This window comes from Lepidochelys kempii, chromosome 11 (genome assembly GCF_965140285.1).
Source record: "Lepidochelys kempii isolate rLepKem1 chromosome 11, rLepKem1.hap1, whole genome shotgun sequence".
In the NCBI taxonomy this organism is placed as follows: Eukaryota; Metazoa; Chordata; order Testudines; family Cheloniidae; genus Lepidochelys; species Lepidochelys kempii.
Window position 1 is genome coordinate 5,237,279 of NC_136390.1, and position 26,349 is coordinate 5,263,627.

Below are 26,349 nucleotides of genomic sequence, written 5' to 3' on the forward strand. Positions count from 1 at the left end.
TGTGCTTTCTTGGAGGATTCTGTTTCCCTCCCCTCAGGAGGACTCGCCAGTCAAAGGGAGGGATGTGAGGAAAATACAGGTATAAACTTGCCCATGAGTGGAGGACACAGTTGGGGCTCAGGTCTAAGGCCTGACCTTGTTATGTGGGACCCTTGCCTTGTGCTTTTACTGAGTGTTTTGAAATTTGATGGATTTATTAATTGGTTCAAATCAGTAGTGATAACAATGTAGAAGGTCTATCACTTCCTGGCAGGCTCTCTGAGCCTCTCTTGAAGAGGTTGATGTTGCTTACTGTTTGTAACAGTGCTGTGCTCATGACCCACACACCCAGCCTACTTTGCAGCTATCTAGTTTACGCGAAGCACAACAGGGCCTCATTTCCCCCGAAGTTCTAGTGAGCAAGGCAGGATGGTGTGGGAGAGGCTAGCCAGGAAGGTTGGGTGAACAAGCCTGTTGATGCAGAGTTCAAATCTTGTGTCCAGTTAGAATCATAGAATACAGAATCATAGAATATCAGGAGGTCATCTAGTCCAAGCCCCTGCTCAAAGCAGGACCAATCCCCAACTAAATCTTCCCAGCCAGGGCTTTGTCAAGCCGGACCTTAAAAACCTCTAAGGAAGGAGAGGGAGTTAATCTTCACTGACTTGGTTCTTGTTCATTCCAGAGCCACTAAGTTTACAGAACTGGCAGTTTCTGCTCCTGGGGTGACCAGATGTCCTGATTTTAGTATCTTTCTTATATAGGCTCCTATTACCCACCCCCACCCCCTGCTGTCTGGTCACCCTATCTGCTCCAGAAAGGCCTGTTGCTGGAATAGCAGGAGGTGGTCTCATTCCCAGAGCTGTGAAAGGCCCCAGGATTGGAATAGAGGGGTGGGAGCGGGGGCAGAGGGTTAGGCCTGAAGTGCATTGGCAAAGTTGAGGAAAGGGAAAAACATGCCCGTTACCAGTCTTTAGTGCCTCCTGGAAGTCCACCATTTCTGTGGGTGCTGAATTCACACTTCCCAATTAAGGAAACCCTCCTAGAATATGTCCTTGGGAAAAGGTTCATTATAATAGACACCCTCCTTATCTATCGATCCCAGTGAGAAAACCTGTGTTTTCTTTGCTTATCTGGGCTAATTTTGCTTTTCACATTTACTACAGTGTAACCCCCCCACCCCCCAGTTGCTTTCCTGTCTATTCTGCTATCAGCTGCCTCTCCCAAAGGCCAATGCCCCAGCTGCATCAAACTGCATGGAGCTAGTCTGTTCAACCAAACCATCACTGGGTATGCTTGGCCTTCTGAGCAATATTGATGGTTGCTTGGGAGTGGCTTGTTAGATTCACTGCTAGCTGTGTTGATCCTCAGGAAGTGTCCAGTCACCAGGCACTTTCCCCTCCACAACACCACGCTGAGTTTCTTTTAATTAAAGTGATTAATCTTCCTAAGCGGCCGCTGCTGTAAACAAATGATGAAAAGCCACTCTGCTTCCTTCTCCATAATAGCTATAATAAATGATCCCATGCATACAGCCTTGCAAGGCTAAAACGCATTGCTCACACAGTTTTCTTGGCTGTCCTGTAAACTGGAACCTTACTCCCTTTGAAGGGACAGCGAGTAACACACTTCTCTGTAATACAGTCGCTTGGGTTAGGAGACACAAGAGAACAATTACTAAGCTGGCCAAATATATATGTGGGTGGGGGGTGTTCTAAGGGCTGGATTCTGTTCCCAGTTATACTGGGGTAAATCCAGAGTTGCTCTGTTGTCATTGTCCAAGACCACTGGAGTTACTCTGGATTTGCACCACTGTCATTGAGAAGATGCAGCAAGCAACTGAAAAATAATGAGATTTGCTGGTGGAGTTGCAGCTCGGTTTTCATAATATGTTCAAGTTTTTGTAGTTCAATGGCAAATAGCTGCCCAGCGGATCTGTACCTCTGTTAATGTCTCATTTTCTGCTGTTTCCCCCTTACTTACCATGCACGTCTCCTTTTTATCCACCGCCATCTTCCTCCTCTTCTCTCTGTCTGTCTTCCCCAATCCCAACCGCCAGCCTGAAAAGACTTCCTCGAGCAGCATGCAGTCGGTGGATCCGGGTCTTGCTGACAACCCTAGTGATAGCACATTTGCTGTGGACTGGCCCAGCCAGTCCACAGAGACCCAGCCAACCCAAGTAAGTGGAATCCACGCCCAAGTCTATCCAAAATGTAGTGCTCATATGAGTGTGGAGGGCAGGTGGGAGTGGTTCTAACATCTGCAGGCTGGCAGCTGTGTTCTAGGACATGGAGAACGGGAGGGCTGGGTTCTGGTTATTACTGTGGTAGCACCTAGGAGCCCTAGTCACGGACCAGGTCCCCATGATGCTAGGTGTTGCACAAACCCAGAACAAGACCATCTCTGCCCCAGTGAGCTTACAGTCTGAATACATGTGTGATAGAGTAGGCGGCATAGAAGCATTCATGCATGAACCTGCCATTTTGGAAGGTCCTACGTTAAACTAGGGGCTGCTTTTTCCAGCGCTCTAAAGTTCAAGAGGAGCAGGTAGGGGGTCCTGAGTTCTCAGCCGGGCTCTACTAGTGATTCGTTCTGTGATCTTCAGCTGATCATTTGACCTGTCCGCATGTCAGTCTCACCATCTGTAAAATAGGAATAATACTTACGCAGAGCACAGAGATTCAGGAGAAGACACAGCTCCACAGCGCACCACCATGGGGCAGCAGGGCACACAGCCTGTCCCTTAATGACTGGACAGTGCTTTGAGGAGATCATTGTGAAGTATCAGTGTCCTCAGCTCTATGGAAGGGGAAACAAGAATGGTTATCCAGTCAGAAGCATCTGTCCTAACAGACTGGCACAGATTAAAATGGGAGGAAATTCAGGTCTCATTTGCATGCACAGCAGAGTTCAGAGCTGTAAGTTCTAGGCCTTCCCCGCCAGTACAGGAATAAATCCCAGATGTTCATATAACACAGTAAACCTTACCTCCCAGCAGCTTCCTGCACCAAGAGCTTTCCAATTGGATGGGCATTCCTGGAGCAGTAACCTGCCTCATCAGACTGATACCCACTGGGAGGTATTTACACAAGGACAACTTTTGCCAAGGTTCTGACCTCGGAAGGGGCCCCAGATGGGTGGGCCCCTCTGCCTGAAGCCCCATTGACTTCACCGGGACTTAGAATGGCTGCAGGGTTCTGTCTACACAAAGCTTGTTGCAGAACCTGTACCTAAGAGAATTTACGCCATTCAGAATTCTGGAGTACTTCTGTACCTGGCTTTGGAAAACCCCTGCATTCTATAGTACATGTAATATACTTATATATGCAGAGAACATAGAGTGTGTGTGAGTAGGTAATTACTCTCATGTGCATTAGTGTATTTAGTAAATATACATAGAAAACATAAATATGTATGTACTTTATCATATATTCATATACACATACTGTGCGTATATAAATATATTTGTGCGTATATATTGTAACATGCGTACGTATACACAGACACACAAAATATCTCCTCTGTTGTAGAGCGGTGTATAACCGATAGTAAATATCTACGGAAGATATTAAAACTAGTCACTTCTTCAGTTTTCCTGGTAACCATTTTGGTCCTAGCTCTGAGGACCCTTTTTGCGTGGTCCTCTCTTGTGAAATTCAACAGTCCTTTAAAATCCAGGGCAGTTTCTTTTATGACGACGTCTGACCCTTGAGAAAACCACCGCTGTGCACTGGGGATCATGTCTTGTTGGCTCCCTGGGTTCTTGTGACCCCGCTCTGGTGTCATGGATTGTGTGGATCAGCTGCCTGGCAGTTACTTGCTGGTAACTGTCCTTAAGGGATAGATGGTCTGGAGGTTTCTAGATTAGCTGGACCCAGCTGTAGTTTTGAGGCAATTTAGGGCATGCGTTCTTGTCGTGTTTCAAAATGGCATCTACTTTGTACCAATTCACAGCCCCCAAATCTCTCTGAACAGTCACGCCTGGGAGGCAGCGTCTAGGCAGGGAAAAGTTGGTGAATATTTCTCTAGGCATATTACATATTGGAGCTTGTCCATCCATCCCCTTCAGGAAGCACAGAGCCTTGTAACAAGAATATTGCTAACAAAACCCAAATCTATGACCTTGCAAGACAGCAGAAGTCATGTTTGTGCTAGAATGATCACATGGGTTTGCATTTCTTCTCACGTCAATGCTAGTGGGATCAAATCCTCAGATGGGGTAAATCATTATAAGGGAGAGGAGAATCAGGCCCACTGGGACTATCTGTATGAGTAAGTGTTGCAGGATTGGGCCCTCCAATTACTAGGGAGATGGGCTGGTCGTTTTCAGCCCAGATGTATCTTCATGAAATAGTCACGCACACATCTGATGCTATGAAGCATTTGGTCGTCCTCTATGCAGTGTGCGTGTGGGATGGAGAATTCAGTGGTGCATTCTATATCAGAGGCTTAGAAATGTAGGGCTGGAAGGTCCTTCAAGAGGTCATCTAGTCCATCCGTCCTCCCCACTCCCTGCTCCCCGATAAGGAGGCAGGATCAAGTATACCTACACCGTCCCTGACAGGTGTTTGTCCAACCTGTTCTTAAACCCCTACAATGACAGGGATTCCGCAACCTCCTTAGGTAACCTGTCCCTGTAATTAACCCGCAGCAAGGGAGATTTAGGGTAGGTATTAGGAAAAACTGTCTAAGTCTAAGGATAGTTAAACCAATTACTACTTCTCTATCTGACCACCTCATCCCCACCTGCTATTTCAGGGTTGCACAAAAATTAAATATTCCAAGTAATATTGATCCCTAGAAATTGTCTGTTAGGGGATTTTTGCCCTTAGGAAAGTTCCTATCAGAATTAAAATCAAGCCAAGCATTTGCAGATGACCCCTATTTATTGGACGGGCTGAAAACCAAATAGGAATCCGGGTCATATCACTGACAATTTTTTTTCATTCCTACTCTGTCTGGCAGGTTAACAGATTCCCATTTCTGCATCTTGTACTAGATGGGCCAAGTCCTCAGCTGGTGGAAATCAACATAGCTCCAAGGAAGCTGATGTGGTGACATTGATTTACACCAGCTGAGCATCTGGCTCATACTCCTCAATCCAAGCCCTAGAATCATAGAACCATAAGGTTAGAAGGGACCACAAGGGTCATCTCGTCTAACCCCTGGCCAGGATGCAGGATTTGTTGTGTCTAAACCATACAAGACAGATGGCTATCCAGCCTCTTTTTGAAAACCTCCAGTGAAGAAGCTTCCATGACTTCCTTAGCCAGTCTGTTCCATTGTCCTATTCTTCTTACAGCTAGGAAATTTTTCCTGAGATTTAATCTAAATCTGCTATGCTGTAGTTTGATCCCATTGCCTCTTGTCCTACCCTCTGTGGCAGGAGAGAACAACTTTTCTTCATCTTTCTTATGGCAGCATTTCAAGTATTTGAAGACCATAATCATGTTTTCCCCCCCTTAATCTTCTCTTTTCCAAACTGAACATACCCAGTTCCTTCAGCCTTTGCTCCTATGGCTTGCATTCTATCCCTGTGATCTTGTTTGTCGCTCGCCTCTGGATCCTTTCCAGTTTCTCCACATCCTTTCTATACATTGGACACAGTACTCCAGCTGTGGCCTAACCAGTGCTGAGTAGAGTGGTTCTATCACCTCCCGTGACTTGCGTGCCATGCCTCTGTTAATGCAACCTAAAATTGCATTTGCCTTTTTTTCCCCCGGCAACAGCATCGCATTGCTGACTCATGTTGAGGTTGTGATCCACCACAACTCCCAGATCCTTCTCAGCACTGCTGCTGCCCAGCCAGATATCCCCTGTTCTGTATTTGTGCATTTGGGTTTTCTTCCCAAAAGTGTAGCACCTGACATTGGACTTTGTTGAATTTCATTTTATTGTCTATAGCCCAGTTCTCCAATGTATCAAGAGCCCTTTGAATTTTAGCTCTATCATCCAATGTGTTTGCAAGCCCACCTTGCTTTGTGTCATCTGCAAATATGATCAGTATGCTCCCTAAGCCTACGTCCACGTCATTAATATCGACGTTAATCCATACCAGACCCAGAACAGATCCCTGTGGTACCTCACTTGAGACTTTCTGCCAATCTGACATAATTCCATTCATAGTTACTCTTTGTTTATGGTTGTTTAACAAATTGTGTCCACTTAATGGTAGTTCCAACAAGCCTACATTTCTCCAGCTTATTTATCAGAATGTCACGTGGGATGGTGTCAAAAGCCTTGTTGAAGTCCAGGTATATTATGTCCACCACATTCCCCCTATCTGCAAACCAGTTACCCCGTCAAAGAAGGAAATCGGGCTGGTTTGGCATGATTTGGTCTAGTAAATGCATGCTGGCTGCTACTGATCCCCTCCCCCCCTTTGTCCTCCAGGTATTTGCAATTGAATGTTTTATACATTGCTCTAGTAGCTTCCCAGGTATTGAAGCCAGGCTGACTGGTCTATAGTTTCCCGGCTCTTCCTTTTCCCCCTTTTAAAAAGATGGGCACTATGTTAGCCCTTCTGCAGTCTTCCAGGACCTCTCCTGTCATCCATAAGTTTGCAAATATTGCCAGTGGCTCTGAGATTTCTTCAGCTAATTCCTTCAGCACTGTGGGGTGAATAGCATCAGGTCCTGCTAATTTGAATTCATTCAGACTGGTCAGAAGATCTGTGATGTGTTCTTTATTTATCCCAAACTGCATTCCCCTTTATTGTCGATGGTAAGTTCGCTAGTCATCTGGTCACATGTTGTTTTGTAGTGAGAAGACTGAAGCAAAGTAGGCATTGAGCAGCTCTGCCTTCCTATCCTCTTCCGTTACCAGCTCACCTCCAGCCCCCTTTGACTCCTTTTCTTTTTCTTTTTTCTTTCTCCTTTTTTTCTCCTTTTTCTTTCTTTCTTCTAATTTGTCTTTCCATGGGATCTTGCCTGCTATTGCTCTGAGTCATTTGAGATCCATTTTTCTGAAATCCTTTGTCCTTATTTTGCTGTTCTCATGTCCTCCTTTCCTTAGGAACTTGAATTCTATCAGAGCATGATCGCTTTCTCCCAAGTTCCCAGCCATCTTCACGTTCATAACTAATTCATCCCTGTTGGTCAAAACCAGATCCAAAATGGACGACCCCCTAATTGTTTCTTCAACTTTCTGATTTAGAAAGTTGTCCCCTGCACAGAACTTGCAGGACAATATTATGTTTTGCTGCATTAGTCTTCCAACAGATATCAGGGAAGTTAAAAGCCCCCATTAATACTAGCTCAGGTGTGTTAGCTAATCTCGTTAATTGCTTACAGAATGACTCATCCACTTCTCCTCCTCTTCCTGATTTGGTGGTCTATAATAGAATCATACCATAACACTGGTACTGATCTTTTCCTTTTTTATCATCACCCAGAGACTCTCAGTAGGTCTGTTGCTCACTTCTCTGTGGACCTCTGAGCAAGTGCATACATTCTTGACATACAGTGCAACAGCTCCTGTTTTTCCCACCGTACCTATCCCTCTGGAACAAGCTATATCTCTTCATGCTGGTACTGCAATCATGGTAGTTATCCCACCGACTTTCTGTAATGCCAATTAAGTCGTCATTTTCTTCATACACCATGACTTCAGTTCATCCCGCTTCTTCCCCAAACTCCCTGCATTCATGTACAGGCCTGGAAGGTATTTTGCAGACTGTCCTCTTGCCTTTTTAATGCAGTTCTGATTTCTAGGCCCTTCTCCAGAAATTTGCCCCTTTCCCTTGTCTTCATTACTTGAGCCTACGTGTGCATTGGCTGGATTTTTGTCACCATCACCTGTAAGATCTAGTTTACAGCTCTCCTTATCAGGTTAGCCAGACAATGTCCAGAGATGCTCTTCCCAGTATTTGCTAGAGGGAGCCCATCCCAGCACAGTAATTCTCCTTCCTGGAACATCAGCTGGTTGTCGAAAAAGCCAAAGCCCTCTCGCTGATACAATGCATTTACTTCCACAATTCAGTTATAATTCCATACAGATCTGTACCTGTTTTATATAAAGAGTGGATCAGAGTTTGCTCCTGGTTACACCTGGGTGAATTGAGGTAGGCCCACTGACTACAATGGAACTCCTTTACTGGAGTAACTGAGAACAGTATTTGTCCCAGCAAATGAAAGTTTCAGGTCAGCTGGGTGTACTTGCCCGTGGTTGTCTCCTTTCCTTTTGCTGCATGCAGTCAAATAGTTCATTCTGTACTCAAGTAAAAACACATTAATTTTTCTCGGAGCTTTGCCTGACACTGGATGGGAACTACAGGCTAGCTAGACTATGGAGAGTCAGGAAAGCATATGAGCAAGAATCATTTTCCTAATTGCCAGGAGATGGCAGCAGTGGACAGCGTAGATCTCCTTGACCTGAGATATCTGCCTGGAGAGCGTAGTCTTTAAATTGATCTCTTTTCCATGCGTGCGCGCGCGCTCTCTCTCTCTCACACACACACACACGCTCTCTCCCGCTCTCTCTAATGAGTGTAACTCTCTCTCCGGATGCCTCTGTTGCAGCCAGCAGAAACCGCTCCTGCCAGTGCCGAGCCGGCTGGGACGGAAGCACCTCCTGCTAGCGCTGAAGCAGCTGGGACAGAAGCCGCAGCTGGAACTGAAGCACCTAAAATGGAAACTGACTCAGGATCTGCTCCTGTAAGAACGTAGGGAAGGTGGGGGTCCTGTCCTTCCCACCCCTCTTGATTTGCAGGGACAGCTATGATGGAAAGAGGGCTGTGAAACGGACCGGGCCTCCTTTGTAGAAATGATCGGACATGGAAGCTGCTTGTGCGGCTGGCCTGTTCACAGGCCAGACGTGCACTGGATTTGTCTTGCACTCTCAGGCCAAGGCCTTCGGGAGCAGATGAGGAACCTTCCTTCTCCCTCAGCCCCCTAACTCTCCCATGCCCCAAAAGCCAAGCCAGTGGGAGTTGTGATAAGCTGGTTTGGGGTGGGGACTGCTGTCCCCTACCTACCTTTTTTTGCTTCACAGCCACTGACCTCCATATTCCCCCCCCAAATCCCCTAACCTCTAACTCTTGCTCTGACCTCACCTCACTGCCTCCATTTCCCAGCCTGTAAGAAGGGCATTGTGCCACTGGCCTGCTCCACAGGAGCACTGCAAGGAGTGAGGAAACAAATGTCCCAGTAGCGTGACACCGCTGCGTGTGTATTTCGCTGTTGAGTGTGATGGGGCTCCCTAAACGTTCAATATCACAGGGCAGGTACGATGTTCTCCGGAGAATGCAAAAACATCCATATTGTCCCCCAAAAAAGTAGTCAAACCACCTTCATCGCCCAGCCTAAGGTCACAGATAATACAGTTCCTTACAAGCCCAGATCCCTCAATAGTTATCTGCCGCCTTCTCTGCTTTCCCGTTCACTCCAGGCAGGGCTATAAGCTGACCTGGCCGAGTGTGCTTGGAAACCCCACTGGCAATCAAGGCGTTTGGGATCTGGGGCAGGTTGTGGCTGAATTTAGGGGGTCCCTGTGGCGGGGGAGTGGTTCGGACACTCCTTTCTCAGTGCTGCTTTGTTCCCTTTCTCCCCTTCTCTTCCCCGTCTGCCCCCCCCCCCCCCAGAGTTCCCTGCCTGCTGTCGTCGTGGAGACGTTCCCAGCCACCGTCAATGGCACCGAGGAGGGCAGCGCCCCCTCCGAAAGGGCCGACATGCCCCCGGGCTTCCTGTTTAAGGTAAGCACGGGTGGGGCGGGGGCTGATCTCTCCCTGCGACCCTTGTGCAGGAGGTGTTACACTCAGTGCTGCCACACCAGTGGCTATGGGGCTGCCGGGGACAGTGGAAAGCCACCAATGATGTGGGTTCCCTTAGACACCACGCCAGGTTCATTGCAGCCAGTGCAGGGGGCAGGCTCTTTGGCCCCTCCAGGCTTTTGTTCTGCAGGGGGCAGGTTGGAGTCATGTCCGCCTCTCCCCGTCCCATTGTTTCTTGACTTTAGCAAAGCTTTTGACACGGTCTCCCACAGTATTCTTGTCAGCAAGTTAAGGAAGTATGGGCTGGATGAATGCACTATAAGGTGGGTAGAAAGCTGGCTAGATTGTCGGGCTCAACGGGTAGTGATCAATGGCTCCATGTCTAGTTGGCAGCCGATATCAAGTGGAGTGCCCCAAGGGTCAGTCCTGGGGCCGGTTTTGTTCAATATCTTCATAAATGATCTGGAGGATGGTGTGGATTGCACTCTCAGCAAATTTGCGGATGATACTAAACTGGGAGGAGTGGTAGATACGCTGGAGGGGAGGGATAGGATACAGAAGGACCTAGACAAATTGGAGGATTGGGCCAAAAGAAATCTGATGAGGTTCAATAAGGATAAGTGCAGGGTCCTGCACTTGGGACGGAAGAACCCAATGCATAGCTACAGACTAGGGACCGAATGGCTAGGCAGCAGTTCTGCGGAAAAGGACCTAGGGGTGACAGTGGACGAGAAGCTGGATATGAGTCAGCAGTGTGCCCTTGTTGCCAAGAAGGCCAATGGCATTTTGGGATGTATAAGTAGGGGCATAGCCAGCAGATTGAGGGACGTGATCGTTCCCCTCTATTCGACATTGGTGAGGCCTCATCTGGAGTACTGTGTCCAGTACTGTGTCCAGTTTTGGGCCCCACACTACAAGAAGGATGTGGATAAATTGGAGAGAGTCCAGCGAAGGGCAACAAAAATGATTAGGGGTCTGGAACACATGACTTATGAGGAGAGGCTGAGGGAGCTGGGATTGTTTAGCCTGCAGAAGAGAAGAATGAGGGGGGATTTGATAGCTGCTTTCAACTACCTGAAAGGGGGTTCCAAAGAGGATGGCTCTAGACTGTTCTCAATGGTAGCAGATGACAGAACGAGGAGTAATGGTCTCAAGTTGCAGTGGGGGAGGTTTAGATTGGATATTAGGAAAAACTTTTTCACTAAGAGGGTGGTGAAACACTGGAATGCGTTACCTAGGGAGGTGGTAGAATCTCCTTCCTTAGAGGTTTTTAAGGTCAGGCTTGACAAAGCCCTGGCTGGGATGATTTAACTGGGACTTGGTCCTGCTTCGAGCAGGGGGTTGGACTAGATGACCTTCTGGGGTCCCTTCCAACCCTGATATTCTATGACAGGGAAAGCTCTAATCCCTGCAGGCGGAGCCTGATGGAGCTCTGCAGGTGGGAGAGACGTTGCAGCAGTGGTCTGGCTACGCCAATTGATCCTCCTGACTGGGTGCCACTTGCCATCTGGAGAGGCGAGACAGGGCACCGTTAAAGGCAGAACTCAGGCAGATAAACCACAGTCAGGCCTGAAAATTCAGAGCTGCGTTTCCAACACCCCAGATTTCTTGGGTCAGTCAGATCTGGGGGCTTGGGGATCATCCCATAAAGAGGCGTGAGAAGAGTGAGCAGGGAAATAAGGCCCCAGATCGCAGCTGCTCCCGAGTTTGAGGGTTCTGGGATCTGGTTCAGCCCCAAACTGCAGTCCACCCAGCCCAGCTCGAGTCAAAGCTGTCAGAGCCCCAAACTGTGGGGTGACTTCTGACCTGTAGGCACTTTGTGCCCTAGGCTAAGGCGGGTGTCAGAAACTCACAGCCTCTCTTTTTAAGGAGGATCCATGCCCTTTGGAGGTAAGAATAGGGTGACTGTATTTCCCAAGGGAAAATGGGACACTGTGTGTGGGGCTGGCCCAAGGCCTCCCCACACCCCATGGGGCTGGCCCCAGCTGCTCGCCCAAGGCACTCCCCCCAGCTGTCACTGGTCACTTGAGCCCTGCTGGCCCCGCACTGGAGGCTGTCACTACTCACTTTTCACTCGAACCCTGCTGGGCCTCCCACACTAGGCTGTCAGGAACCCTGCCCTACCGCCCCCCGCCACTGGTTGCTGGAACCCCGCCGGCCCCCCATGCACTGGAACCCTTCTTCCCCGCCCCATGGGGCTGGCGTCTCCACTTCCCCCCCCCCCACACACACGTTCCTCCCCACTGCACTCCTTTGACAAAAGTGGTCATTTTATCCCATGTGCTCTTGCCAACTTGATCAGTTGGCAAGAACAAGCAGGACACATGCCCTCTTTCGTCAAGAAAGTCGGGACGTCGGGGACAGGGCTTAAAAAAGGGACCGTCCTGGCCAAAATGGGACGTACGGTCACCCTAGGTAAGAACAGCTGTTGTGGATGCCAGTGCCCTGACTCCCTGGGCCCAATCACTCGTTTGCCTTAAACAGCAAACTCAGCCTGGGACTAGAAGCAGAAGCCGATCTACAGCAGAGCAGCTGGGTCTGAGCAATTCATTTCCGGGGGAGGCAGTGTGTCTGACTGCCTGTAAGTGATAGAGATGGGAGGGACAAAGGCCCAGATCCTCAGTTTCTCTAATGGACGTAGTGCCTAACTCCCTTTGAAATCAATGTGAGTTGGGCACCTCAATTACTTTGAGGATCTGGGCTGAAATGGCTTGGATAAAACTGGCCCGAAGAAACTGGAATCACAAAGATCTGAAAATCCTGCACAAGTTTCCGCCTGCCTTGTCCTGCCTTGGAGAGCTGGGTGGGTGCTCATCCGAGTCCTCGTCTCTCGTAGGTTCAGGCCATGCATGACTATGTGGCCACAGACAGTGACGAGCTGCCGCTGAAGGCTGGGGACGTGGTGCTGGTGATTCCGTTCGACAACCCAGATGAGCAGGTGAGGGGGAGGGAGATGGCGGGGTGGGGACGGGACTGATCGCTTCTCCTCCCCTTACTGGCTGGGGTCTGATGCTTGCAGCTGGCTGGAGAGCTGGCCTGTCCAGGAACTAGGGTGGGTTTTCTCCAAGAGAGAGGGTCCTGCAGAGACATCTGCCTGGCTAAAGGCATGGAAAGTGTGGGCGGGGTTTTACAAAAAATATCCTTCTCCTCTTTCCTGTAACTACCTAGGGCTTCCTCTTGCCAGCAGAGCAGCTGGTCAGGCCTCAGGTTGGCACCTGTCAGTGCTGCTCCTTGGGTCATTACTTGGCTAATGCAAGGATGACCTTCATCTTCTTCCTGCTCCCAATCCTGATGAGCATCCCCAGCTTCTAGCATGCTAAGAATCGCAGGCCGCAAACCCGGGTATATGGATCCTCTGCTTACAGGGAATCATGTAGCTAGCTTGCTAAATGGACCAGGGTGGTCATGAGGGAATGCGGGGAGGGATGGGCCAGCCACCAGAGTATGAACCGAGGAGCCCGGACGGTATGGCGCCCAGGGCTACGTCGCTAAGTTTAGTGCACGAACTCCATCAAAGCGAGCGTGTATACGTGGTATCACGCCTCCCAGCTACAGTGTAGGTACACCTGAAGGGTGAAATCCTACCTGGGATGGGAATCCCTTCCAGCTACAATGTAGACGTACCCTAAGAAGGCAACACGCTGTGGATCAGGTCTGTGATGTCAGTGTAGCTGAGCCAGTTTACGCTCTCAGGGACTTTTTGGTATTGCTGTAATGTCATTGCCCAGCAGACGGCAGTATAGTCTAAGGACTAGAACAAAACAGTCATCCTTCGGCTGTAGAATCCAAGCCATAGATTCTAAATCCAGATGGGACCCTTGTGGTGATCTTGCCTGACTCTCCCCGGGAGAGGTTTAGACTCTCCCAGATACAAGCCAGAGGTGAATGAGTTGGGACTGACTTTGTTTGTTTATTATGAGCCCTCTGTAAAAGCGTTGAGGAAATCCTCTGGGCTGTGCTGAGATTCAGGACTTCCAGTTTAGGGATGCTGCAGTTGTTCTATTAACAGCAGAGGCGGGCAGGTGCTAAGAAAACACAGATCTAACCTCCCTGCCCCTCAGGTAGGAGAATTCCCTGCTCTTTAGAACAAAGCCATGGGGCTGGATTTCCCCCATGGAGGTCTGGATTCAGCCAGAGATAAAGCTGGCCCTTTGAATACCTTTCTAATGGCAGGCAGGCAGCGTGGTGCAGTGGGTCAGCAGGGCACAAACTGGAAGGCAGAAGAGGGGGGGTTCTAGTCCCAGTTCTGCCATTGGCTTGCTGTGTTATCTTGCTGTGTTACCACCGGGAAAATGGGCGGAACGCTGCATATGCACCTGTCTGTAAAGCACTTGGAGATGTACAGCTGCTCCCTGCAGTGTGAGAGAGTCTTAGGAGGAGCTGAATGCGGAGAAACTAGCCATTTCTGCTGGCTACGGTATCCTCTTCTGGCTGGGACTTACCTGCCTAGGGATTGTCCCCTCTAGCAGCTTCCAGAATAAAAAAACCCTGATCCTATGGAGAGCTATCTGGAGATTCCCTTCTAGCTTCGGTGGCAGGAAAGGGCGCTTATGGAGCAGAGTTTGTCTACAACCTATACGTGCGCTTGAGCTGGATGCAGCTCTGAGCGCCACGGTGCCGCGATCATCCAAGCTGCCGCCAGCTGTGCTCTGAGGGTTGCAGCCTACTAACAATAGCTCCCAGAGCATCCTCTGCTCCAGCTTGTCTCTGGCAAGGCCTGGACCTGTAAAACATGCCTATCAAAGAGCACGCATGGTGCATATGAGAGGAGAGCGCTTGGAAAACCAGGCAATTAGTGTATTTAATTGTGTATAACCATCTGCAGTGCTCAAATCCAGCAGCTCAGGTGTCAGTCCCTGAGTGCAGCAAACTGGGAGCAAATGCCATGTCTGCAGCGCCTAGACCGAGGGACCCTACCCCGTGTAATTGGGTGCAGTAGAGAGGTGGGAGATGTGCAGCTTGTACCTCTGTGCATCACAGATGCAGACCAGCGGCCGGATGTTACGTAGTGCTTGCCTCATTGGGCATTGCAGTAAGGACCCCCGGGCTTGCTGCCTCCCACCTAGCCATTTGTCTGCCTAAGTTATGGCACACTGAAGCAATAAAATCAATCACAGACCCTCCAACCTTCAGTCCGCGGCTCTGCCGAATTGGGCACGTGGGTTTGTGCCGTGTACGGTTTCTGTGACGCCTGCGAGGCCAAGACTTGTTAGGAAGCGGCCAGGGGTAAATCAGCCTGCAGCATCGGTACTGTCAGCGGGGGGCCGCCAGCCTGAGGATGCTGGACTTTTTATTCCAGCAGTGGCTGCAATATAAAACATTCAGAGAGCAGGACAAGAAAGCAAAAGGGTAAAAACCTGAAGGAGAAAGCCGCATGTGCCCTGCTTCTGGATACCAGGCTGTGCAGCGGATGGGGTGGGGGGTTGCTGTCGGGGCAGCTCTCTTGTGTGGATTTTTTTTTATGTAGCTGCCTTGGTTGTCCTCAGGGGACTCCTGCCAGCTCCAGTAAGGCAAAGTCATGAGAGGAAACCATCTGAATTCACCACCTCCACTGGCTGGGACAGCTGGTAGCTGGCCATTCTGTCCTAGCTGCTTAGTTAGCTTAGCCCAGGGGTGGGCAATTATTTTCGCAGGGGGGACGCTCCATGAATTTTGGTATGTCGTCACAGGCCGCACATTTCTACTCTATTAATAGAGGGGGTGCAGGGTCTGGGAGGGAGTTTGGATACAGGAGGGAGCTCTGGGCTGGTGCAGAGTGTTGAGGTGCAGGAGAAGGTGAGGGGTGTGGGCTCTGGGAGGGAGTTTGGATGGGGGGGGGGGTCCAGATTGGGGTGCAGGAGGGGGTACAGGGTCTGGGAGGGAGTTTGGGTGGAGGAGGGGGTTCTGACCTGGGGCAGGGGGTTGGGGTGCGGGAGGCCGTGAGAGGTGCAAGCACTGGCCGGGAGATGCTTAGCCACAGGCGGCTCAGGCCGGCTGCCTGCATGCCGTGGCCCCACGCCGCTCCCAGAAGCGGCTGTGGCCAGCTGCTGCTGACTCGTCTCTGTGCATCCCTTGGGGTGAGGGGGTCAGTGGGTCTCCATGCGCTGCCTGCACCCGGAAGCACCGCCCCCGTAGCTCCAATTGGCTGGTTTCTGGCCAGTGGGAGCTGTGGGGACAGTGCTGGGGGCGAGGGCAACACGCGGAGCTCCCGCCCCGCCAGGGGCACACAGAGCTGTGCCAGCAGCAGCCGGCCGCTTCTGGGAGTAGCATGGGGCCATGGCCGGCAAGCAGCCTGCCTGAGCGCCCCACTGCACCATGGGACTTTTAGCGGCCCGGAGATCATGAGCAGGCAGTGGAGGCCAGACAGAAACGTTAGTCATGGCAGGCTTCACAGAAATGTTAGACGGGCTGGATCCGGCCCACGGGCTGTATTTTACCCACCCCAGCTTCGCCTGACAGGATGCATATAAATGAGCTGAGGGCCAAGGTGGATGCCTCACCCAAAGAGGTGGACGCAGGGCAAAGAACAACGTGTGCAGCTGTCATAGTAAACAGTCCTCCCTGTGTGCACTGTCCGTGGGGCCAGGACATGAAGCAGCCTCCTCCCCTGAAACCTCTCTTACTCCAGACATGCTCCCAATCTGCAGGGAACCTCCTTGCTGAATGACCTCGGCAGAGGACAAAACACGCAGAGGTGGGGGCTGTACGCTGGTGGCTACGCAGTTCCCCTGAGTTATAGGTTATCCATAGGTTTTAAGACCAGAAGGGACCATTCAGGCTGACCTCCTGCATGACATGGGCCAGGGAATTCTATGCAGCAATTCCTACACCAATCCCAATAACTCGTGGTCCAGCTAAAGTGCATCATCTAGGAAGACCCCCCCGTCTCGATGTAAAGACGTACACTGGATCCCATTGCACCCCAGGGGCCTGCTAGCCCCCTTTACCCATGGGCCAGGTTCTGATCTGACTTCAGTGGGAGTCCTGACTGACAGGTAGCATAAATGAGAGCAAGCTCAGGCCTTGCATATACCATAATCACCGTGTCCTGCTTGTGCAGTGGGTGGCAGCTTTGCCATTGCCTCCAGTGGGAGATGTTCTTCACTGCAAAAATGAAAAGCTCCTTTGCCCACCTTGCTTTGTTTCTAGGGTGCTTTCTGCTCCCTGTGAGCTAGCTCGGAGCATCACTTTGCTTATCCATTTCACCCACTCCTTTTCTGATGTCCCCCAACCTGCACTGCATAAAAAATAATCTGGCCCTTGGCCTCTGATGGATCTCTTTCTCTCTCTCTGCCAGGATGAAGGATGGCTGATGGGCGTGAAAGAGGCTGACTGGCTCCAGCATAAGGAACTTGATCAAAGTCGGGGGGTTTTCCCGGAGAATTTCACAGAGCGGGTGCAGTGAGAGCCCAGAGCTGCCAGCTGATTTTTCTGCCAGAAGAAAGCAAGTTTTCCAGGAGGTGTTTTAAAAACAAAAGAAAAGAGAATTTTAAAGGAACATAAGTCCCAAAATAGTGTCAACTTAAAGGTTGGATTCTTCTTAAAGAGCAAGGTTTTAGCAGTAAAATGAATTCAAAAGTGTTATTAAAATATATACATAATAATAAGACAGGTCAAATGCCCCTTTCCCACTTTGATTTGACAGCATTTGAATTCCGAGGCTGATGCAGAAGTGGCTTGGTGTGGTACCTGTAAATGCTGTGTTGGCTGAATTTTGGGGATTTCAGTCTGATACTCGAAAAGGAAAGAGCTAAGGCCTAGATCTTCAAAGGCTCCTAACTGTCACCGAAATCAGTTGAAGTTAGGATCCTAAATACCTTTAAGGATCTGAGCCCAGCTGTCCCATGGGTGGTTGGGTTCAGCTCTTTTGTGATCTAAGTTGCTGGCGTGGCATCCCTAAAGTTTCAGGCACTGCCCATGTTACGACCTATGATAGGCCAAATGTCCTGTTATGCTGTTGAAAAGACATATTTAGTGTACAGTGTTCACCAATATGGTGTGTGTGTGTGTGTGTGTGGTGTTTTCTTCCTTTGAAGATGTAACATGAACTGTGATTTTATACATTTAAAAGCAAACACAAAAAGTTATCAGGAAGAGTACATTTCGGAGTGAAATGTGTGCAGCTAGGCTCGGTCCAAAATTCCTCCAAACCTTGGAGCTGGACGATCGCAGCAGCACACGCCGCCCCGGGAAATGTTCTTGAGGGAAAATTGGGAAACTGACGACAAATTAAAAAGAAAAAAAAAAATCTGAAACTTTGAATTTGTTTAAACTAGTTGTGAAGAAATAATGAAAAAGCCTGTTAAAGCAGGAAAGTTTAGATTCATGTAGGCAGGGATGGTCTTGAAATCTGGCTGTTTAGAAAGTGCAGTTTTAAGGAAGAGGGTGGGGGGAAAAGAAATGAGACAGAATATCTGAGGCATACTACAGAGAAAACAACTCTGCTTTCTGTGTTTCCAGTTGTGTGGTTATTCCCCCCCCCCCCTTCTTGAATTCTGCATGTGAAGTATCATTAGACCTGCTTCCTCCAATCCTGTGCTGGTGAACAAGTTGAAGTCAGAGAAAAGTGAACTGTTTGAATACTTATTTAAAATTTCTGCATGACTTTATTATATTGGGACAAGTTCGAAGACGTGGGACTATTACAGCGTCGACGTGGGGACAGTACTCCAGGTCCTGATACTGGCACCGACCTTTCCTACAAGTCTTTGCTCCTGTTCGGTTCTGGGAATTTGAAAGTGCCCTGCAGCCTGCTTGCTTAAAATAAAACAAAGTGGGTCTTACACTTCTCAAAGTCAACAGATTAGATTCCCCAAAGTCCCATGGAGGTACTTTAAATGCTACTTGAATGCTGATGCAGCTGGCAAGCAGATCTGATCTTCTGGTTTTTTTTAAGGTCACCCATCTTCCCCCTGGCCCAAACTCCTCCTCCTTTTTGCCTTGACAGGGTTGGTATAGGTGCAGCTACCTCCTACATACTGGGACACTGTATGAAATAACACTTTTCCTAACATAAGCTGGCTTTAGCAGAGTATGCAAAAAATTCTGGCACAGTTAAACCTTCAAAAAAAAGCCCCTCTTTTCTGATCTTGCATGTATGCTATTGGGGAAAAAAAAAACCCCTCTTGTAGGTCCCAAGTGTGTGTCCGTATATGTATTAAAGTTAATGGTCCACTTGTTATCTCAGTGATGCTGATGTAAAGTCAGGAACACTAATGCCAATGGAGTCACTCTGGATTCACACCGGTGTAACTGAGATCAGAATCTGGTCCATGTCCTCAGATTCTCTCCATATTTTGCTATCGTGTGTGTGTGAGAGAGAGATTGGGTGTGGGGGGGACTTGCTGCAACTGATACTTTTTATCTTTTTCCTCCCCCATTACAAAAACACAAGACTACTCAAGAATAACTGCTCCCAGCACAGGAGTACTGGGAGCCAGCACTGTAGAATATTATCCCATTGTTTTAATCAGAGGTGCCTTGAGCATCTTAACTAGCACCCTGCCCTTTCAAAATCTCTATTTTTATGTCTTTGTAAACCCAGTTGCTCCTTCGAAGAACAATGTTATGGGGAAAAAATTATAGAGAGAGATCTATATATATAAAAAAGCGGGTTAACTTAGTTAACAGCAAGCTCTTGGCTTAAATGTGCTTATTTTTATGCAGAACCCTGTTGATTATGGGTGTGTGTGTTTTTTTTTTTTTAAGATAAGATTATAAGTACGAGAGCTATAGTTTGTCTCCTAAGTAATCGTTTTATTAGTGACTAGCACCTTAGGAAGCTGTGCGGACTTCTAATTTATTGTATGTTTTTTTGGTCATCTGCTGTGTTTGAACCAGACAGTTGTTACAAAAGAAATCCTGCTAAGGCCTTTTCATTGTGTGGGGCTAACAAAGCAACCGTCCAGTACTGTATTGTCCCTGCTGAAGCGAAACTGAACCTCTGCACAAAAGGGGATGTAGCGTTCAGCTCTGATTAATTCTGTTCCAGTGGTGCTCAATGGGGAAAGTGCCTCTCCCTCTCTCTCCATTTGCTCCGGAAGAAATCCGCTCAGAGCAAACAGAGTGTACCGCCTAGGCCCTATGCCTCCTAGATAGGTCTGGATCCTGCATTGCTCGCACGTACACAAACTCAGTGGGAGTCTTGAGGGCATGAGGTCTCCAGGATTAGACCCCTATATTGTAAACTTCCTGTGCAAAAAGCTCCTGCTTGTATTGTAGCAGGCAGGCCTCAAGCCCCTGGGCCAAAATCAGCCCTGGTGTAAGCAGGTGCCACTCAATTTATTTTACTGAAGAGACATCTGGATAGATTTGAGCCTGTCAGGTGAAAAGAGCCCACAGTCCATACTGGCTTAGGATGGATCCCTGTATAACATGGGCCAATAAATCCCCCGAATGCACTGGCTGCTAGAATGGGAACGTTTTAGGGACAACATGTCAGATGGCCCCAGAAAAGCTGCTATTTCGCTGTCTGCGAAGCTGAGGTTGGAGAGTTTTACTGAATCAACAATAAAGCATTTCTCTCCCCACCTCTGCCCCCCTCCACGTGGTTTTGTCGGATTGGTTAGAAGGGAGCTCTTATCTTTCCAACCGCAGTTGGTCCTAGTTATGTGTGTGTGTTGAGTGTAGCCACCTTGCCTTTGTCCCAGAGGGCAGCGGTCACACACTTGATGATGACAAAATAAGGCATTGTTCTCCTGTTTTTTCTTCTTGTCTCTTTAGCTGGGTCAGCAATCTGAGTTTATTACCTGGCATTCAGCGTGTAGGATGCTGCGACAAGCCATAACCAGCTGTGGCTCCTATGTGCTCTCTGCTTTTTCTCTTGGCTAAATGCCCTGTGCATTTCTTTACTGGGTAGGCCATCTAGCAAAGAGAAAAGGCTCCTGCAGCCAGGGTTTCAAGCACACTGAGCCAGTCTGCCCTGAAGTTTTCCCTAGGGGAAACCAAGCACCCATCACTCAACCTGGCTTTCCAATTCGGAGCAGTGCCTTTTACCCAGGCTGTAAGTGGTGATTTTCTTTCCTCTCCCAGTTCTCGAAGGGCCTAAGCCAAAGCCTGGGGAAGTCAAGGGACGTCTGGCCATTGACTGGAGCTTTGGGTCAGGGCTCGAGTGTCTGTTGTCCTGTGCAGTATCAGTTTATAGGGTGGGTTTAGTTTCAGAACATCCACTTGAATGATAAACGCTCAAATCTGAGGGGAAAGCGAGGGAGGTGGGAGAGGCCTAGATCATCCTTCAATCATTTCAGGTTGGTGTGGTGGTGGCCTCGGTCTCGGGAACAGGTCGCCCTGCTCAGGGCTAAGGAGGGGCAGTGTGAATCGCTGTGAAGATGCCTGAGAATAATAACGGTGCTGTAGTCTCTTGCGCAGGGCAGTGTGGTCAGAGCCTCTCCTCCGCTTGGTGCTAGGGGCATCGCACCCACTGGAGCCTGCTCTCTTTTCTTTGCAAACCAGTGGTCACTCCTCTGAGGCACTAACCTGGATATTTTAGGCACGCAACCATCCATCCTAGAAGGTGCCCAGGCGTCTTTTACAACATGCTCCGCTCCTCCTGCCGTCAGGGGAGGCCTCGGCCTGTCAGCACCTTGCAGGCAGGACGCACAGCATTGGGGCCTCACGCGCTCCAGCTTTTAACACAAAGCCTGGGGTGGGCGGTTACGGCGGCTCATCCCTTCCACAACAGCCATGGCCAAACCCCAGTCCTTGCTGCAGAGCCCAGCGGGCGCTGAGCTCCATTGAGCAGCCTGCCAGCCACCTCTGCAATCGCTTGCTTATCGCAACGGGAGCCTGAGAGCTCCTGAGCACCCGCATCTCTCATCCGGGCAATGGCAGGTGCGAGGCACCTCCTTGTGAATTATGCCAGAGTCAAAGCGATGAAGCGCAGGCTTAAGTCCCCTATAAGTCAAATGAATCTTAGGCACTTGCTTAAGTACTTAGCTGAACTGGGTCCTGCAGGCCATAGTCCGCATTGACCCATTTCCTAGGCATCACTGGAGCGACACTGGGGACAGATTTGGCCCATTGGATGTAAAGTTCCCCTCCCTTTCTGTGTTATGAATGGCTCCCCTCCAGGCGTGACCAGGCATTGGAGCAAAGGAATGGAGAAGAGTGGAGGAAGCCACCCATGGTCCCCTGCAGTGCAGCTGGGAACGCAGCAGAGTTGTACACGCTTACCCCCAGTGCAAAGGCCTCTCGTGCACAGAAGGGCCCACTGCCAGAGTCACACACTGTTTAGTGCTGGTCACGGCCTAGTGGATGCTGGGGAGTAACTAAGGATCCCACCTAGTGGAGGCAGAAAGTTGCACTTTCTGGCTTGTCTGCACGGGGGTTTGTAGCCACCAATGGGGCCACGTCGGTGCAAACGCAGCCAGGCAGCAGCAGGTCAGCTGAGTCACAGTTCACAGGGCTGCACCCTATCAGCAGGAGGGGTCTGTGCACCAGGGTAGCTACAGCGGCGGCTAAAATCCCAGGCCTTTCCGGGCTAGCCCAGGGAGCAGCTGCATTTGCTGCACAGAATGGGGCAGGAATGCAAGAGGGGCCCCTGACTCTGCTCAGGCCTAGGGAATTACAGACCGGTGCCAGCCATGGGGGGGGAGGCGCTTCTTTTCCCAGTTGCTCCCATGCACCTTCCCGTCAGCCTGGAGTGTGAAACTAGAAGACACCTGAGCTCCTCTCATGTAGCGGGGCAAGATGCAATGCAATCAGATTAGACGGAGGCCAGAGAAACAGCAAGCTATTGCTTATTAGGGCTGGCTGTGGGAGGCCCTTTCTTGTACTGCAGGCCACACATCCCAGAGAACAGAGGTTCTCAACCAGTGGTCTGGGGTCCCCTGCGGGGCCACAAGCAGGCTTCAGGGGGTCCACCAAAATAGACCAGAGAGCAAGGCCGGCGTTAGACTAGCGGAGGCCCAAGGCAAAAAGCTGAAGTCCGAGCCCTGCTGCCCGGGTCTGAAGCCAAAGCCTGAGGAATTTAGTTTGGTGGGACCCCAGGCAGTTGCCCTGCTTGCTACCCCCTAACGCTGGAGCTGGCTTTCAATCTACTGGATGTGCTGAAAACCCGTTACTGTGACACAGAGAGGCTGTGGAGTTTTTATAGCATGTTGGGGAGGCCTCAGAAAGAAAATGGTTGAGAACCCCTGCCATAGAGTATTGTACACATGGGGGGGGGGGGCGGGTGAGTACGCCTCACTCCATCAGTCCTCTTGGAACATAGACCGTTCCCGAGTAGCCAACACCGCCCCACATTCTCTGGAGCGGGGAGGCAGATTTTGACAATGGGGAAGCCCAGTGGAAATGCCGTGTGTGGCTCAGAGCCTTTAAACGTAGCATTTGACCCTTTCAAAGGTCTGAGTCTATATTCTACTGCTTGTGGGGGGTGGGGAACGGGCAGGGACACCCCAATGGCTGAGAAATTATTTCTCATTGTGAGCGGGGGAGTCTTATTAAACAATCAAACGGGGAAACTCCAGCTTTCAGACTGTTCTGTATTGGCTTGTATTTTAACTTGTCTGCTGGCTAGAAGTCTTTCACCTGTTTTTCTAGCACATGCTGCTAACCCTGTTTCCTAGTCCGTGCTTCAGTTAGGCGGCCAATACTTGAAGCCTGCCACATGCAGCCCTTGGTTTCATTCGGCTTCTCTTTAACTGAGTCCTTTGCAATGGCTTTGATGCTGTGCTGGCAACCTTGTTTCCATCTGGTCAGTCAGTCTCTGAGTTTAACCATGGTGACCTGAGCGATGTTTGGTTTTTTGGGTGGGGTTTTTTTTTTTTAATTTTTGTCATACAAACCTGAATAATTCCCACTGTATTCAGAGCTGTGACTCCCTGTGCCAGTGACATGTACTAGACGACTTTGTCCTGTTTGTTTCTTGGCAATGTTCAGCAAATACAATTTTGTGTCATCCTACAGCCTCTGTCAGTCATTTCACTTTTCAAGAGAGCCAACGGACCAGGGTCATCTTTCCTCTTAAAGAGGCAAAACACTGAGGCAGAGAGGCTATGCTCAGATAAGATTACCTGCTCATCTAGTCTGATGTCTTGCTTCTTCCGGGCCACCAACCACCCCTCCATCCCCAGCTATTCCTACACTGAGCCCAATGGATTAGATTAAAGTACTCACAGCCCTAAGGAGACTAAACCATTGTGTGCCACGGGCAGAGAACAGGAGGGACCGAGGGCCACCAGGCCCCAAGGCCCCTGCAATGGCAGGAGATGGAGATATGTTGCTGATGGTGAAGATTAGCTATCTTATTGTGTGGCCTAAGAGCACCAGTCCTGGATCAGGTGCTATACAAACACAGACTTAAAAGATGAGTCCTGCCCCATGGAATTTACAATGCAAGTGTGACATGAGTCAGATGGACAGGTTTGTCCTTGTATTGATTACTGCTGGGGGGCAGGAGGGAGGGGCTCTGTTCTTGATGTTGCCACTGACTCAGTGTAACTTTGGCCAACTCAGTCTCTGTGACTCAGTTTCCCCAGCTGTAAAACGAGGTGAATGGTGTTTGCCCCCCCACCTCTTCATGGGGATGCTGTGTGGCAAAAGCCACTAATGTCTGACTAGTGCTTTGATAGAAGGTACCACAGACACACAGGGTGGGTTACCACTCCACATTCGTGCCAGCCAGCCAGGCCGAGTGCGATGTCCCTGCTTAGGGCACTAAGCTTGTCTGAGTTGAGCGGCCTGAATGCGGGAGTGTGGAAAGAGGGGGCATGGCATTCAGAAATAAACTGTGGGCCCCAGGTTGGCATGAACTGATAAATGCCAACCGTTGCCAATTAGTGCTTTATCGCCTTGGCTCCTGGCCTTGCTTGTCCTCATTAGAAAGGAGCCTGTCACGCTGTTTGGCAGTCTGGTTGTGTGGGCCCTTTGCAGATTTTAGACAGCACAAAGCATTAGTGCTTCAGCCTTTCACGTCTGTGGTGCTGGATTCAAACCTACTGGAGCAAGAGGCCAGGATATGCCCCTAAAACAGCCCTGGTGGCCACCTCCTGCTCTAGTTGGTGGCTCAAACCCCCGTGTTCGCAGGGGTCAGTGAGCTTGACTCGCGTGGCTGCAGGTCAGGACGGAGACACCTTGGCAGAACGGTGGAGGTGTGCAGAATCTGTACCTTTTCTGCCTGGGTTGTGCCTGGTGCACTCCTACTCCATTCACCCAGAAATGTAAGTACGAGGGAAAGCATCCCTGCAGAACTCATCTGCTTTGCAGCTGCAGGTGAGGCAGTTCAGCTGCATAATTCATTCCCCACGCTCCCTGTGAACAAACCGCCCTTAAAGCCTGTACACTGGCAATGCATTAATCTGCAGCGCTGGCTGCTCAGACGCATGCAGAGGATCAGCTTAAGTGTCCCTACGGTCCCACAGGCAGCTTCATGATGGCACAGGGGAGCTGCACGCCAGGCCTGAGCTGTCCTGAGGGAGTACCCCAGGGCAGGAAGCCTACCTGCCAGGAGCAAAGCCAGCTCTAAAAGAGATCCAGCTGTAGGAGACATAGGCAAGGTACTCTGGAGCAGGGGTGGTGGGGCAGGGCTGGGGCTGGTGATAAGGTGGAGGCAGACCTTCTTCCCGGCTATGGCCCAGAGAGCCCATTGGCTAATGCTATGGCCATTGCAATGGGGGCCCCCTCGGCACTCCCTTAGCCTGGGCTGGGGACAAACTGGCCCCTCACAGCTTGACTTGGGAAGGTGCATTTGCCTGACCCTCACCCTGCCACAGGGATGAATCTGTTGAGCTGGCAGTAGCTGGTGACGTTTGGAGGAAGGCCGCAGCCCATACGTGGCCCTGGTGGAAGGGAGGAAAGAAGGGAAGCGGGTGGGGAAGTGTGGGCTAAGGGGCTGGATGTTCATCAAACAAGCAGCTGGTTTGCCCCCGTGTCCCCGCCCAGCCCACTTTAGTTCAGCACAAACATTCCCTGCAACCCCCTGCACTGGAGGATACAGGCAGGAAGAAAGCCCATTTCCCCTTCCGCAGTGATTTAGATCTGCCAGGTCCACTGGGGTCAGCATGGCCGGGTGGCTAAAGCCCCACCAGGCAAAACCCCAGCAGCCACCATTGAACCCTGGCTGGGCCTGGCTGCTCTGTGGGCCTGCGGGAGGGGCAAGGAACAGCAGACCGCGGACCGACAGCGCCATCCTAGCCGATGGCTTTGTGGCTCCAGGAGGCAGCGTGGGCCTGCTGGGAAAGGCCCGTCGATTCCCAGGGGGCCCAGCCCAGCCCTGTGATGGGGCTTTGCTTGGCCAGCCAGGCGTTAGGGCCACCAGCAGCGATGCCTCTGGTCCAGCTGTGACACATGCAAGTTTTCCTGGTCCCAGCCCAGCTGTCTTGCTCCTGCTTAGCAAAGCTGCAAGTGCCCAGGGGCTGACTGTTACGTGATGACTCCAGAGGCCAGAGATGGGGCACAGCTAAGTTACAGAGACCCCCGGAGAGCTTGCTGTGGGCTCGGGCTGCCATTTCAAAGCCACCTCTTCAACCTCCTCCTCCTGGGAGAAGCAGCAGCGTGTCCCAGCCAGGGGTGCGTGTCACGAGCTGATCAGAACCTGGGGGCAGGGCAGGGGAGAAGAACAAACCTACCTGCTGTGTGGTTTTGAAACTGCTTCCCCGACCCTGCTCTGGGCGGTCGAGGGGGTCACTGGCAGAGCTGGCTCAGGAATATTCTGCCCCCTCAGCAATCAACATGCGGCTGGCCCC

At 50.4% G+C, this 26,349-nt stretch overlaps 1 protein-coding gene across 10 annotated transcripts in view; it reads left to right on the forward strand.

Annotated features, from left to right (window-relative positions):
* The window catches only part of BIN1 (bridging integrator 1), a 162,765-nt gene that overhangs the window by 131,149 nt on the left and 5,267 nt on the right, over positions 1-26,349 (forward strand). For 5 of the 10 annotated variants that reach the window (XM_073305015.2, XM_073305017.2, XM_073305019.2 and 2 more), the window contains 6 exons: positions 2,039-2,158; positions 2,975-3,058; positions 8,499-8,633; positions 9,560-9,670; positions 12,525-12,626; positions 16,965-23,569. In XM_073305015.2, the coding sequence (XP_073161116.1) occupies positions 2,039-2,158; positions 2,975-3,058; positions 8,499-8,633; positions 9,560-9,670; positions 12,525-12,626; positions 16,965-17,072 (660 nt within the window). In that variant the 3' untranslated portion in view covers positions 17,073-23,569. Of the gene's footprint in view, positions 1-2,038; positions 2,159-2,974; positions 3,059-8,498; positions 8,634-9,559; positions 9,671-12,524; positions 12,627-16,964; positions 23,570-26,349 lie in introns of those variants that run through there. The other 5 variants (XM_073305023.2, XM_073305024.2, XR_012154183.2 and 2 more) reach the window with 4 other exon arrangements.